Source organism: Polypterus senegalus, chromosome 6, assembly GCF_016835505.1.
Source record: "Polypterus senegalus isolate Bchr_013 chromosome 6, ASM1683550v1, whole genome shotgun sequence".
NCBI lineage: Eukaryota > Metazoa > Chordata > Cladistia > Polypteriformes > Polypteridae > Polypterus > Polypterus senegalus.
This window is the reverse complement of record NC_053159.1, coordinates 155,847,636-155,861,457: the sequence shown is the minus strand read 5'-3', so window position 1 is coordinate 155,861,457 and position 13,822 is coordinate 155,847,636. Positions and strand designations below refer to the sequence as shown.

General features: G+C 36.3%; 1 protein-coding gene across 1 annotated transcript; it reads left to right on the top strand.

Annotated features, from left to right (window-relative positions):
• The first annotated feature begins 1,423 nt into the window (after positions 1-1,423).
• fev (FEV transcription factor, ETS family member) lies at positions 1,424-13,558 on the top strand. The gene is made up of 3 exons (XM_039755016.1): positions 1,424-1,441; positions 1,653-1,727; positions 12,006-13,558. Exon 3 carries the CDS (start codon positions 12,065-12,067, stop codon positions 12,533-12,535), a length of 471 nt encoding a protein of 156 aa, XP_039610950.1. The 5' UTR covers positions 1,424-1,441; positions 1,653-1,727; positions 12,006-12,064; the 3' UTR covers positions 12,536-13,558.
• Positions 13,559-13,822: the final 264 nt, after the last annotated feature.

The following is a 13,822-nucleotide window of genomic DNA, read 5'->3' as shown; positions in this document are numbered from 1 at the left end:
TCTAGTGCTGCTATGTCCTTTTTGTAGCCTGGAGACCAAAATTCTTGATGCTGTATGTGGGAAAGCATCTCTTTACTTTGTATAGTAGGTCACCTAGTAGGATAGTAACAGATCAGATCACATGATCGGAGAGGAACTGACAGCCACATCTGAGCTCAATTCCTGCTTTGCGTTCGGTGCTGCTGCAATAGGCTCCGGCTCACCGTGACCTTGACATTGAGTCGCCAGCCAAAGTGCTTGATTAGCTTGCATTGAATGGATTAATCTAACGAAAGGCTCTGCAGTCTAGCATTTTATGTTTCACCTCCTTTTTAAATTTTATTTTTTTGACACGACCTTCACGAATATGTTCACCTATGTTAATTTTATAAGAATTATTATTACATAATAGTCAAGCTGTAGCAAGAAATCTGGGTTAAAAAGAGTATAGGAAGCTTCGAGTGCTACCCTGTTGAACAGGAAATGAATATAAGTTTAATTTTGATTGCTGTATGTATAGATGTATTGATTAATGCACCTTTACGTTTTTTCATTTTCGTCTCATTATGAATCCTCCTTTTGTTGATTATTTTATTTCTCTGTATATTGCACAGATTGATTGGACACTACCCTACCTCCTTCTAAAGCACTTTAGGCGTCTGTTTTCCTAGATGCGCTGAAGCAGAATTTTAAAAGGTAAACATTTTATTCCAATATAAACCAAGCGACTCTATTTATAAAGAGTTAAAAAGGCGGAAAATTAAACGGATCTGAACAGGTTTCCATGTCAAACACTTCAATTTTCCATAGAAACTCTGATCTTAACTCGGAAACTTTATTAAACCCGATGGAGGATTGATAAAGCCGAATTTCTATCAGCTTTTTATTGTGGAGACCGGGCTAGATGACAGAGTTAAATTGCTCTTTTAATTAAAGCAATGCTTCGAAGGAAATTACAGTCTGAATATTGTCTCAGAGACGGGGTTTGTGACTGTTGCCTGGAAACTTCTTCAATCTGTTTCACATTTATTCCAGATCCCAGTTTTCAGATAAAGTTTAATAAAAATCCTTCCACCAAATGAAAGTCGTTCCTTTCAGATACACCAGGCACAATGAAGCAGAACTGTGGAGCAAACCTTATGTTTAACATGTACCTTCCAGGTAGCCTTTTATTCTATCTTTTAAATTCTTTAAAAATTTCGTAGAAACTCAATTTTGTTTCTAGAAATGTAATCTTTTTTTGTGTGAGATTCCATGCCGTTTTCTTTACAGTCTTTCCATTTAAAAAGCCCTCTCGTCTCTTTGTCGGAAATCGGATATCCTTTTTCCTGAACACGCTTCCTGCCTTCACCTCCAAAATCTCGGAGCGGAGACTTTCTGACACCAAAGAAAGAGAAAAAGAAAAGATGAAACGACCCACAGAAAGCAAGGGGGGAAAAATGAACGAATTCGTGTGTGATTGGCAAGCAGTGATTTTTATTACATGAACGGAGGCACTTTAAACTTAAACGAAAACCATGTTATTATTGAAATGAAAAACATCATTCTGATAAACTTTATTGAGATACATGCAGTTTTCCGTTTTAAAGTTTCACTGAATTTTTTTGTTACGTTTGTAGAAGAGTATACTTTTTTTTTTAAAAAAGGTGCCATATAGTGTCTTTTTCTTTTAGATCCGGGACAAGAAAATTTAATAAAAGAAGGAAAATCTTCATCCTGGAGTTCCATTAACCCCGGAGTTCAGAAGGGTAAGTCGAATCTTTCTTTCTTTATTTACACGTATATTTTTAACTAAATATGACTATTATTATTATTGCGTTCTTGTATATGCGGGATTTGTTCAGGTGAATTTAAAAGGATAAACCAATCTCCAAGACAAATTATAATTTAGGTGTTTAAAATGTAATTCACGTGTAAATTACCTTCTATTGTATCCTTTAATCTGTACATTTCTTTTTCAAGTGCAGCAGTATTAAAGGATAAAGTCAGCTTTTGCTAAAATAATTTCTTCAGAAATGCAAATTTGTGCTATAAATAGTATTTACAATACATGAAATATATATTTACATGAATGCAATATTACTTTCCTTTATTCAAAATCTCAAGAAATCAATATTTTTTTATATCATGAGAAATTATATTTTGTTTATCTTTATATTCCGTTTTTTTATTTATTGGCTGTTATATCTTACATATTCTACAATACCTCAAACTGCATGACATTAAAGCCATGTTTTTATATTTTATGTTATGTTTGCTTTTTTGTATTTTGAAAATCTTCAGTTAAGATATATTAGCAACAACACACACATTTAAGGTTTTTTTAAAGGTTTGCAAGTACAATTCATGAGTTATTTTAACACACGGGGACAAGTATCTTACTATAGAGATAGAGAGACATGAAATTCATTATATAATCAATTGGCCGATATGAAGATTGCAGTATAATGGATGTATATATAAAACTTAAAGGTGTTATAGATTGATAAATGGATAAATAAATAGATAAGAAATTCATTACATAATCAATCGTCAGATATGAAAGTTGCAATATAATGGATATATACAATTTAAAGGTAAAGATGCGATAGACAGATGGAAGACTGCATGTATATTTGGTCTCAGTTTCATCTTAAAAATGCTGGTTCTTGAATGGCACTATGTGGTACTTTACCTGGTTGTGTGGCTCCTCATATATAGAACCATTTCTTGACAAAGAACCATTTTATTCTGGGAGAGGTTCACTGCATTTGAAGTTTGTTCTTTGTGCTTTATAAAAATTACTAATATGTAGAAAGACATGAAATCATGAAAGTATTGTAGGCTACCTGTAGGAGGACACTAACAGATTAAGAGAACCTGCTGTGATAGCCTGTGTTACTGGACCTGTGCAAGAAGATTCCTTTTAAAATCCATTGGTATGTCACCATTCTGTTACCATCTGTTCATGGTTACTTATTGTATGGAGCCAGTTGTGCATCTAAATAAATGAAAGCTCTTTCTGGAATCTTCATGCACTTGGGTCTTTTGAGGAACATAAATGGCTCCCCTATGGCATCGCTCTGTGGATCCACTCCGGCAGCGTGATTTTTTAAGTGTGGAAGTAAGATTTCTAAACAGTTACATTTGTTCTGAAGACGTTTCATAAAAATTTTAATTAAACATAACAGAGCATTGCATATGTTTTCTATCAACAGAATATTGACAAAACACATTTTCTAGAAAATTGTCAACATTTACAATATTATCAAGGCATTGCAACCCATGAGCATTAATATTATAAAAATAAAAGTTAGAAAAGGAGACAGCACATTGTGCAATATATGAACTAGCCAGGTTGCATTTAGCATTGATCAGTTTTTCCAGTGAATAATCTGATTATTTAATTATAAATCGATGAATTTTATAATTGCTATTCCATTGTGGACATGATGCTCTATTTTTTGTTTATTGACTGCATTTTTATCATTTAAAATTTTATAATTGCTGTATATCCTGTATCTGGATTCAGCAGGTTAGGAAATGGATGGATGGATGTATATCCTGTAGATATTATGCAATATTTTGAGTCTTTTGAAAGATATATATTTTTATTGTTGACATGTTTTAAATTGTTTTTGTTGTTTTTCATCACAATGAATTTAACACAAAGTGTAGGAATCTGAAGTCATTTAAACAGACTGTATCCGTTTATCCATCCATCTTCAAGACCCACTTCACTCTGAGAACGGTTGCGGGGAAGCTGGAGCCAAAACTGGCAAGCACAGGCACAAGGCAGGAACAGTCAGCGGACACAGGGCCGAGTACTAAAGGGCACCTCTGGAGGTGTGTGCGTGCCAGTCGCATTTACAGAAACAAACGTGGTAACCGAAACGCACAGACCTTTACAACACTTCCATACAGCCTATAAAACAAACAATGTACTCAGACATAATGCAGAATTCAATACCATTGGCTAATATTAAACATAGTCATGCAAATTGTCATAAATATAAAGATAAATGTTAAAAAGGTCACGGGGTAAACATGCAGAAATATTGCACTGTGATCTTGTGACCTTAATTTAGTATGTGGCTACTGAGTGCTGTATGCGATGAGGGCGGTTAATGTGAATATGAAGACATTTGCACTGTTTAATGCACCAACTATAAATTAATATTTTTCAAGTTCAGTGAGTCAACAACATGCACTTTGTTGTGCACACAGTTTACCTTGCCTTTGTTTTTATATTATTATTTCTACAAACATTTAGCAGATTATTATATTGGTAATCACATACTAATAACAGAATAGTAAAAGCAGATTTTAAAATATGCTGTTTAGTAACAGAACAGCTTGCATAAAAATGTTTCTGTTTTTTTAAACTTTTACTTTCATTAGATTACTATTTTAGGTTGCAGAATTTATAGCTGATTATTAAGTTGTCACTATTTATCTGTACAAGGAGGAATCCATCCATTAGTCCACCAGTGCCGGGATGTGAGATGAGCCGGAGTCTGTCCTTATATAACCAGCACGGGCAAAAAGACAATTTTGTTGTTCACTCACACATACTAATATCATATCTAGTCATGACAGTATATTAAATGTGTATATGTACTGTATATATATATATATATATATATATATATTGCATATGAGATTTACAAGGTATACACAGATTCACATATTTAGCACTCTGAGTTGCTGACGAGCGGCCTTACGGCCTGACGATAAAAACAGTCTCTCACTCCACGGGTGCAAGCGCTGACGTTCATGTATCACTTGCCGGAAGTGAGGAGAGAACAGAGACATCAGGGCCGCCGCATCAACTTTGTGACTTGATAGTTTGCTCCAGATTCCCATGACCTTTTGAGTAAATACGTTCTTTCAGGTTTTTGGCCTAATATAACTTTTTCTTTTCCTTACAGTTACTTTTGAGAAATTTCAAAAGCATGTAAGTTTCTCTGTTTGTAGGTAAAGAGGTATGATTCCATTAGTCTGTCCGAGTAAAGCAGGAATATGCTTGGTTGCTCTTCTCTACATTATTAAAAATAAAAATGCACAAATTAGTTTTACAGAGAAGTGCACTATAGGGGAACCACTTCTGGTTCCCAAAAGAACTACCCATGTGAATCCCAGAAAGATCCTTTATTTATTTCATTGATAACTGTGAAGAAATGATAACAGGTTTGTGAAACACCATTAAAGGACTCTTCCTGCATACAATACCACAGGCGGAGTTACGGTTTTCTTGATCTGTTAGCTTACTGCTGGGTAGCCTTCTACACAGTAAAGATGTCTGTTTTGTCCACATATTAGGATCGTTTTTCAAAAGCCAAAGGACGAGTTTTTATTTGCAAAGAATTCTTCTCAGGATTAAACTGTTTTTTGTCAAGCAATATTTCTACAAGGAACCACACAACCAAGTAAAGAGACATTTTTGAACCGTTATTTTTATGAGTGTGCAGAATTTTGTGTACAGCTGCTATGTTTTGGACCCAAAAAGGACACCATTTTCTTGATTCTGGCTCATTAATTCTGCATAGCGTTTCAATACAACATCCTTCAATTTACTTTTTGTAAGTTTTTGTGCTATAACATTTTGCTTATCCTTTTGGGGTCTTCTGTGAACTGTCTGTAGTTTGAGAATATTATGTTGCATATTATATACAAACAGTATAAGGTGAAAGTACACTGATAAGTGATGCAAATCATGGAATATCAGCAGTCCTCATCTTTGCATACACATTGAAGAACGACTGCTGTTAGTGTGCACGTTAACACGTCTTGTGATGGACCAGCACCCTTCCTTAGTCTCACTAATACTGCGAAAAACGGTGTCTCTGTCCAGCTCTGACCAATAAAAAAGAGAAACACACAAACTGATGCACTAGAAAGCACAACACAATCTTTAAAAGATGTGCTTATCAAGTTCAATTCTAGGGGATCCCTCTGGATGCAGAAATTTCTTCCAGCCAGTCTCATAATCAATAAATCATTTTACCTTGTTTAATTAGATACTCTTTTCTTTGTTCTTGTTCTTCTTCTTTGTTTAGAAAATTGCAGTAGTATGAGTTTTCCATTTACAAGTAATATAAATGTATTTGTAGTTTTTTCATACTATATACATTCTTAGCTTTTCTGCCATTTTCCTAATAATTCACCTTTTTTTACTGTGAAGTTTGCTCTCTTACCTGTATAGCTTAATATTATCACTTAACAACAAGTGGAGCAGGCAGGGCAAATGACACTGAACGCTGAAAAGGCTGCAGCCACTTCAGTGTCAAGGCCCCTAATGCCCTCATTAGTATACTGGCTTAAATAACCAGAACACATGGACAGGCAGAATTAAAATGGAGATGATGATGAAAATCTCCAGGTAAATAAACAGCAAGGTATCCCAGTCTTTAAAAGAAGAATAATCAGCGTAAAGTCTAACATGATCACAACAACATGACATTCTTTAACTTTCAGATTACAAACAGCATTTCAAAGATATTATGAGTATTGTCAATATTATTATTATTATTATTATTATTACCATTTTAAGCTGACCCTGTGCTGTGACCACCAAAGGTCATGTTAAAAGACAATTTCTCACTGGGGATTAATACAGACTGCCAAATTAAAAAAAAAAATTGTTAAAGCCAAATTATTCAGAGTCACTTACAAAATGAGGATGAACCACAAATGTATGTACACATTCTCAAGCACAAACGGTCTAAAGAACTTGATCAGGGTCATACAGTGAGGTAGAGGATGGAGTAGAAGGTGCAAATGAGCCACTCCGTCACACTGCCTGCCTACTCTTAAAAATAAAGGTATTAAAGCAACTCTTCAGATTAATGTCATAGTGGAACCATTTTTGGCGTCCTCCTTCAAGATTCATCCACATGAAGGTGTCACTCATCGTTGGACATGCATGTCCGACCATTTGTTAACATCTCCATCCACTCGAATACACTTCAGCCAGGTAAAGGATCATCCCCAGAACTGCAATGGAAAACATCCTGTGAAATCACATTACGTTTGTTGTATATTTTCACAGTAAAAAAATGTAAAATGGTTATATTAAATAGATAAATACATGTACATTTATGTTTAAGCAGTGTGAAACGTGCAAGACTACTTTACGAATAATTGTTGCATTATCGTGAACTCATAATGATACAAAATTGTAAATCAGCATAAAGTTATTATATTTGCATAAGAACACACAGCCCCATATGCAGGAAATCTGTAAATTCTTCATTATAAGCTGATTTATGCGGAGGTATTTTCGATTTACTGGCTAAAATGTAGCACACCCTGTGTCAGAAAAGCAACGGTTCTTTCTTCAATGGACAACGTTGAGTTACGTTCCGTAATCACGGCATTTCGTTCAATTACTAAAACAATTGTCTCTTGAAAGTATTTATATATTTACATTTCAATATTGATTAAAGGGATGTTGTTGATTTCGTATGTATGAATAAACTGCACATTACAAATTAAATGTTACATTACTGAACTATTTAGCTTGAGTTGATTGGATTTAACAGAAGTGTAAGATGGACGTTAAAATCTAACCAAACACCTCATATTAATGATGATAGAATTACAGTTGTTGACTTTATTAATTTTACTGAGACAAACCGTACATTGCTCTTTGCTACGGACTTTTTTTTACTGTTAAATAACTGATAGCTCATCTGCCAGTCATTTAACCGTAAATTACGACCATGTTATATTTCTTTTACAGTGTTGCGCATAAACAGTCGTTATTTTCAGCCGCTGTATCACATTTTCCCCTTTTTGGGGTCAGCAGAACGAAAAACGCCGCACTGGTGTCATGGTTGGCCTTCAGAGGCTTAAATCTTTTTCTCGGCAGTATACTAGATCAGTGCTTCCCAGCATCTTTTTCTGTAGTAGCGCTTTTTGTAACCAAAATTATGCGAGGGCACACCACTAACCCCAAACACTTACGCAGTATACCCTGCTCTGATACCCTTGCTCAACGGCCCGAAGGTGCGGGACTACCGGAGAATCAGGTAAAAAGAAGAGAACCGATATCAGCGTTCACACACACAGCACTTAGTGAGCATCTCCTAGCTACTTCACCCATTTGCCCGCTCCTCGTATTACCCACATTCCACTAGCCGTGTGAGTCTCGCTGGTGCCCACACACCAAGGGCAAATGAAATATTGCAGCCATAAGAGACACGTCCGAAGAGCTCTTATATAGCGACCGCGGAGCTGCTTTTATACCAGCTTCTCCAGGCAGTCCTATTACCCTGAGACAGGTAGGTTCAGACCCAGGTGCGTTACATTACTATTTCCACGGCACACCTGGGTAACGCTCGCAGCTCACCACTGTGCCGCGCCACACTGGTTGAAAAATAGTCAATAGCGGTCAATAGCGGTAACTCCTGATCTTTTTGTTCGTTATACACAACGTAGACAAGATCAGTGTTATACTATCTACAGAATGTCAGACGGGCGCGAAACCCCAAGGGGATCCCCACATCACCCCCATATCCCACCCTTCCGCTTTTCTATTTTTTTTAATTCAGTGTAAGTCACAGAAGGGGCGTTACCAAAAAGCGCGGAAAGCCTTTGAAGGAAGACCTCTGTTATTATAGCCCAGTTGTGCACGTACAATCCACCTAAATGTTTAATCACTGGAAGATATTGTTAATTAAAATAAAAGCTTAGTCGAGCTTATCAGAGTAAGTCTTCGTTTATGAATTAGCAGTGCAAATCGATTTGGGGCTGCTGATGCATTCCTGTTTACAGAAACTGAACAGAACCTTAGTTGTATTGTGTTTGCAAACAATTTTGTAATCAGACTTAGCTGCATCTATCTGCTGGTCTGCAAATTTAATAATGTAGTGTCTTCTTCTTTCGGCTGCTCCCGTTTGGGGTTGCCACAGTGGATCAGTGTAAAAAGAACATTTATTGGTCGCTAGCAGTGTCAAAAACAGCAAAACCTGTTTAAGTGCTTCGAGGACACAGTCGCTGGGTAGCGCCGCTGCTGTGTTATACAATCGTCCCTGGTTCTAGACCAAAATATTGAGGGGGTGTTTGAAATCAGGCCCGGTTCTGCGGGTCGTGCAAAGCGTGCATACACGAAGGCGGCCGCCCTCAACAGAACGCAGGCTCGGCGCGGGGCTCGTCTTCGTCAAAGAAAAACGGGCAAGTCATACCACGTGAATTGTGGCAGCTCAAGTACGCAGCACATCAATCAAACGTTTTTGTAGTGTTCATTAAACGAGTGAAGGTATTATAGGGTGAGGGGGCGGCTGAAATTAAATGGCACGATGGCGACTTCACCTATAGAACCGGGCCTGTCTGAAATACATTTGTCATGATTTAATCCAACAAGTCATTGACATGATTTGAGGTGGGATTGCGGGTGGGCTTGACCAAACTAAATGAGCCCCTGGCTTGTTTAGAATGTCCTGGCTTTGAATCCCAGTTCTGCTCATGTGTGATTTTCAAGTTCCCTCAGTATTCAGGTGGGATTTTCTTTTGTGGTACTCTCAATTTTCCTCCAACATTCCAAAATTGTGTGTTAGGCTGGTGAGTGTTCCCTGAAATTTGACTAATGCCCTGTACCGAGTAGCATTTTGTCATGTCTCTCATACTGGAGAGTATCTGGCTAAATGTAATGTTTTTAAAGAAAAATATACTGAATATGTGTATAACCTTTAGGATTTTGGTTATACAATATGCTTTGTTGTAACATGAGAGTTCATTCCATTATTTTATTATTTAAGGGTATTGTCCAACATTCCAATGGCAATGTGGCCTTAAGATGTTCTTAGTAGTCCATTTGATTTATTAACATTGCCAGTGTAAATGTTGTTTCCATGGACTTCATGTATTTTTTTAAAAAGTTGAAGACTGAAGGAGGTTTTGAGATTGTGTGAAATTGTCAGATTATGCAGTGCTTTTCACTCTTAACTCTTGAGTATCGCAACTTGAGCATATATTTAAAAATGTAAAGGTTTTAAGAGATAATGTATATTTTATTTGTACATTTTAGGTTCTGACGTGGTGATCGCTCTAAGAGGCAATGGGAGAAGATGTCAGGGCACTAGCATTAACAGATTTTTGTTGTTAATTTTGTATATGTTGAATATTGCATGTGAATATATGGAGTCATTGACAATTACCCAAACTTTTTTGTATGCAGAAGCCATTGTGCACTTAATTTTAAATAATGGTAGCTATTGTGATAGGGTAATATTTGTAATATAATTTAAATCATAGAGGTTAGGTAGCTGTAGCTTCTTAAATAAGATTTAAATTTAAAAATTTGAGTTTGCTGTTTTTTATTTAACTGTTTTGACCACTTGCAGCTGGTCTCTATATCTAATTGTGATGATTTGAAAGTAGTGTTGGATATAATTAAGTTCAGAAAATGAGCGACTCAAAATGCTGGAGTAGTTTCTGAATGCCAACAGGGATTGTGTCAAGGAGACATGATTCAGTTGGTGAGGATAAACCTACACTCTTGAAATTAAATTAATTGAACGATGCATACAGGAACCGTTTTCAGCTCCCAAAAGAACCATCTACAGTACACGAAGGTTCCAGAAGACCCTTTATTCATTTAGATGCATAACAGGTTCCAAATATAATCACAAATAAATTATAGCAGATTTGTGAAATGCCAGTGGGTTCGAGATTTTAAAAGAACCTTTGCTGCATACAATACCACAGGCTAGGTTCAGATGTTCTTGATCTGTTAACATCTTGCTAGATACCTACTACATATTAAAGATTTTGAACAAGCTTCAGAGCTAGGCAAGGATTTGGAACATGCAGGTTGACGTAGAAAAGTGTAAAGTGCTACACATGGGGAAAAAGGAATATCAAGTATAAATTCAAGATGACAGACATCGTCGTACAGGAAGGAGCCTCTGAAAAGGATTTAGGGGTTTATGTTGACACAATATTTTTTATCATCTAAGCAATGCTCAAGAAGCTATTAAAAAGAAAAAGAAAATTTTAGCTTATATCATAACAAATTGTTGAATATGGATTGAGGGGCAATATGTTCAGACTATATAATGCATAGTGGGATTGCATCTGGAGTACTGGGTGCAGTTGTGGTCAGTACGCTACAAAAAAGACATAGCAGCACTTGAAGGTGTGTAGAGGAGAGCAACCAGGTGCATCCCAGGACTTAAAGACGTGTCCTACTCCGAGAGCCTCCGAGAATTAAACCTGTGTAGTCTCGAGGTGAGGTGACTGCATGGGGACCTAATCCAGGTTTTCAAAGTTCTCAGAGGCATTGATTAAATAAACTTAATAGTGGATCACATACTTGAGGACATCAGTGAAAATTAAGGAGAAGAACATTTGCTATTATTAATGTACTTATTTGCCTGACACCTTCATCCAAAGCAACTTACAACATTTGAGATACAATTGGTTACATTTCTTTTGTTGTTTTCCAATTGGAGAACAGACAAGTAGAGTGACTTACTGATGGCCACACCATGCCAGTAGTGGGATTTGAACCGACAACCTCAGCATTTGATATCCATAGCTTTAACCACAGCACCAAACCGCCTTCCTAGGCCTGAAGGCCTGAAGTCAGTAAGCACTACTTTACACAAAGAGTGGTGGGAATCTGAAACAAACTCCGGAGACATGGAATTGAAGGTGAAACTCTGATAACCTTTAAGAAGTATCTGGAGGAGATATCTGGACATTCACTAAACAAAAAAGCTTGATGGACCGAATGTTCTCCTCCTCTTTGCCAGTTTCTTATATTTTATGTCATAACACGGTTACACCCTCTGTGGCCATGATTAGTGAGCATGACTACCTTACCTCAGAACTTATGGTTTTCTTTTATGCAGTAAAGGAATATAAAAATACAACAATGTCACTGAACAAATCTTTCTGCCACCCTGTATTTTATTGAAGTTACCTTTCATACATTCTTTAAATGGTAAAATCACATGTATTTACTGTATGTTTCTCTTCAAGCTTTCATCTTAATTAACATGGCTAAATAAATTGGTGCTTTTTTCTGTTCTTACTTTCAGGAAGTGGACAAATTCAGCTTTGGCAATTTTTGCTGGAGCTTTTATCAGACAGCGCCAATATGAACTGCATTGCTTGGGAAGGGACCAACGGGGAGTTCAAACTTATTGACCCAGATGAAGTGGCCAGACGATGGGGAGAAAGGAAAAGCAAACCCAACATGAATTACGACAAGCTGAGTCGAGCACTTCGGTATTACTACGACAAAAACATTATGACAAAAGTGCACGGAAAACGCTATGCCTATAAATTTGATTTTCATGGGCTAGCACAGGTTTGTCAGCCCACCTCTACTGAGCATGCTTTGTACAAATTTCAGAGTAATTTTACACCTCTTCCATTTTCTGGGATTTCTAAACTTAACCTTGTCACGCCAAGCGTCTCTGCCTCTGGGTTTTCATACTGGACCGGCTCGACGTCAGCCCTGTATCCGAGTCACAGCCTCCAGCCTCCTGGGCCATTCACTCCAGTCTCTGCATCTCATATCAGCAGTATTAATAATATTAACAACATTAATAACCACTACCACTGAATCAATGCACTGTTCGGTAAGTGGCATCATGGCAGAGCCACTCATGTTTTTCTGACCTTTTTTGTTTGCAGGATATCTGAGAGGTATAAAATTATTTCCAGCGTCCTTTTTATATTTTAAGGTAATGCTGAAATGCAAATGTTTCGCACAGCTCTTGCTAGTGAGATTTAGTTGTACAAAGCAATTGCTTGAATATGCAAATATTCTAAAAATTGGCTTTTTCATATATTACGAGTATATAATCAGTGCTAATATTTTCTAAAATATTATGTTTATATGTTTGCACATAACACAGTATTGTAAACTTTTTATTGAACGTCCAAGTTGGGAACACGGATTTGCTTTATTCTGTGCCAATTCATATTGTTCATGATTTTGCACTGGAGCATAATGGATATTTTTTAATGCAGGGAGTAATTATAATAATAAAAACAAAACACATATTAGTGACGGGGATGGCATTAGGATTTAGTTAAAAGGGTTATTTATGTGCTTTTTAAGTTTTGCATTTTACGCTTGTGTGAGCTGTAGGTGCTTTAAATGAGTCCGTTAATTTTACTCTAATTTGCAGCTCTGAACTGTTCCAAGTTTGTCCGGACAGCCCAGCCACACAGCTCGGTAGGCGCAGGTGTTTGTTCCAAGCAATTCTTGACGTGAACGGGACATTTATCTCAATTAAACATGCCATTATTTGCTATTTTAATCCAGGGTTCATTTTCTTTGTGAAGGAATTTAGCAAGTATGACTAAGCTATGTAATGATTTCATTGTTTAAGATATGTCTATTTCATTTCTTTTTAAAAGTCTTCATTTTTTAATGAGTTGGAACTTTAGTAAAATTTAGATGAGAACAAACCAATAAAGCGTGCCAACCCTATCCACTTAATTCCTCCACAATAACATCAAAAAACATTAGTTCATAATCAAAGAAGCAGAAACGAAAATGAAGTTGCTGCTCCTTCTATTTACACCCATGTCGGCTCTTTCTTAACTGACACATTTCTGAAAAAACAAAAAACAAAAACAAATACCGCTTTCGATTAAATAATTTCAGAAAGACATTGCTTTTTCCTTTGATTTTAATAAAAAAGTTGATTTAACAATGTATTCATTTTTTTTATAATAATGCTAACAAATTGACATGTAAAAAAAATAGGACAAGGCACTAAGTGCTAACAAGAAGCAGCTGTTTCAGTAACATTTCTCAATAACATTTAACAGGTTCAATAACAATGACATTTCAAAATAAATAACACAGCAAAATCTCAAGATATGAAAAAATAAATCA

What these genes read in the sequence shown, in the direction of transcription:
- fev (XM_039755016.1), top strand. Translation starts at nt 12,065, where the DNA reads ATGAACTGCATTGCTTGGGAAGGGACCAACGGGGAGTTCAAACTTATT.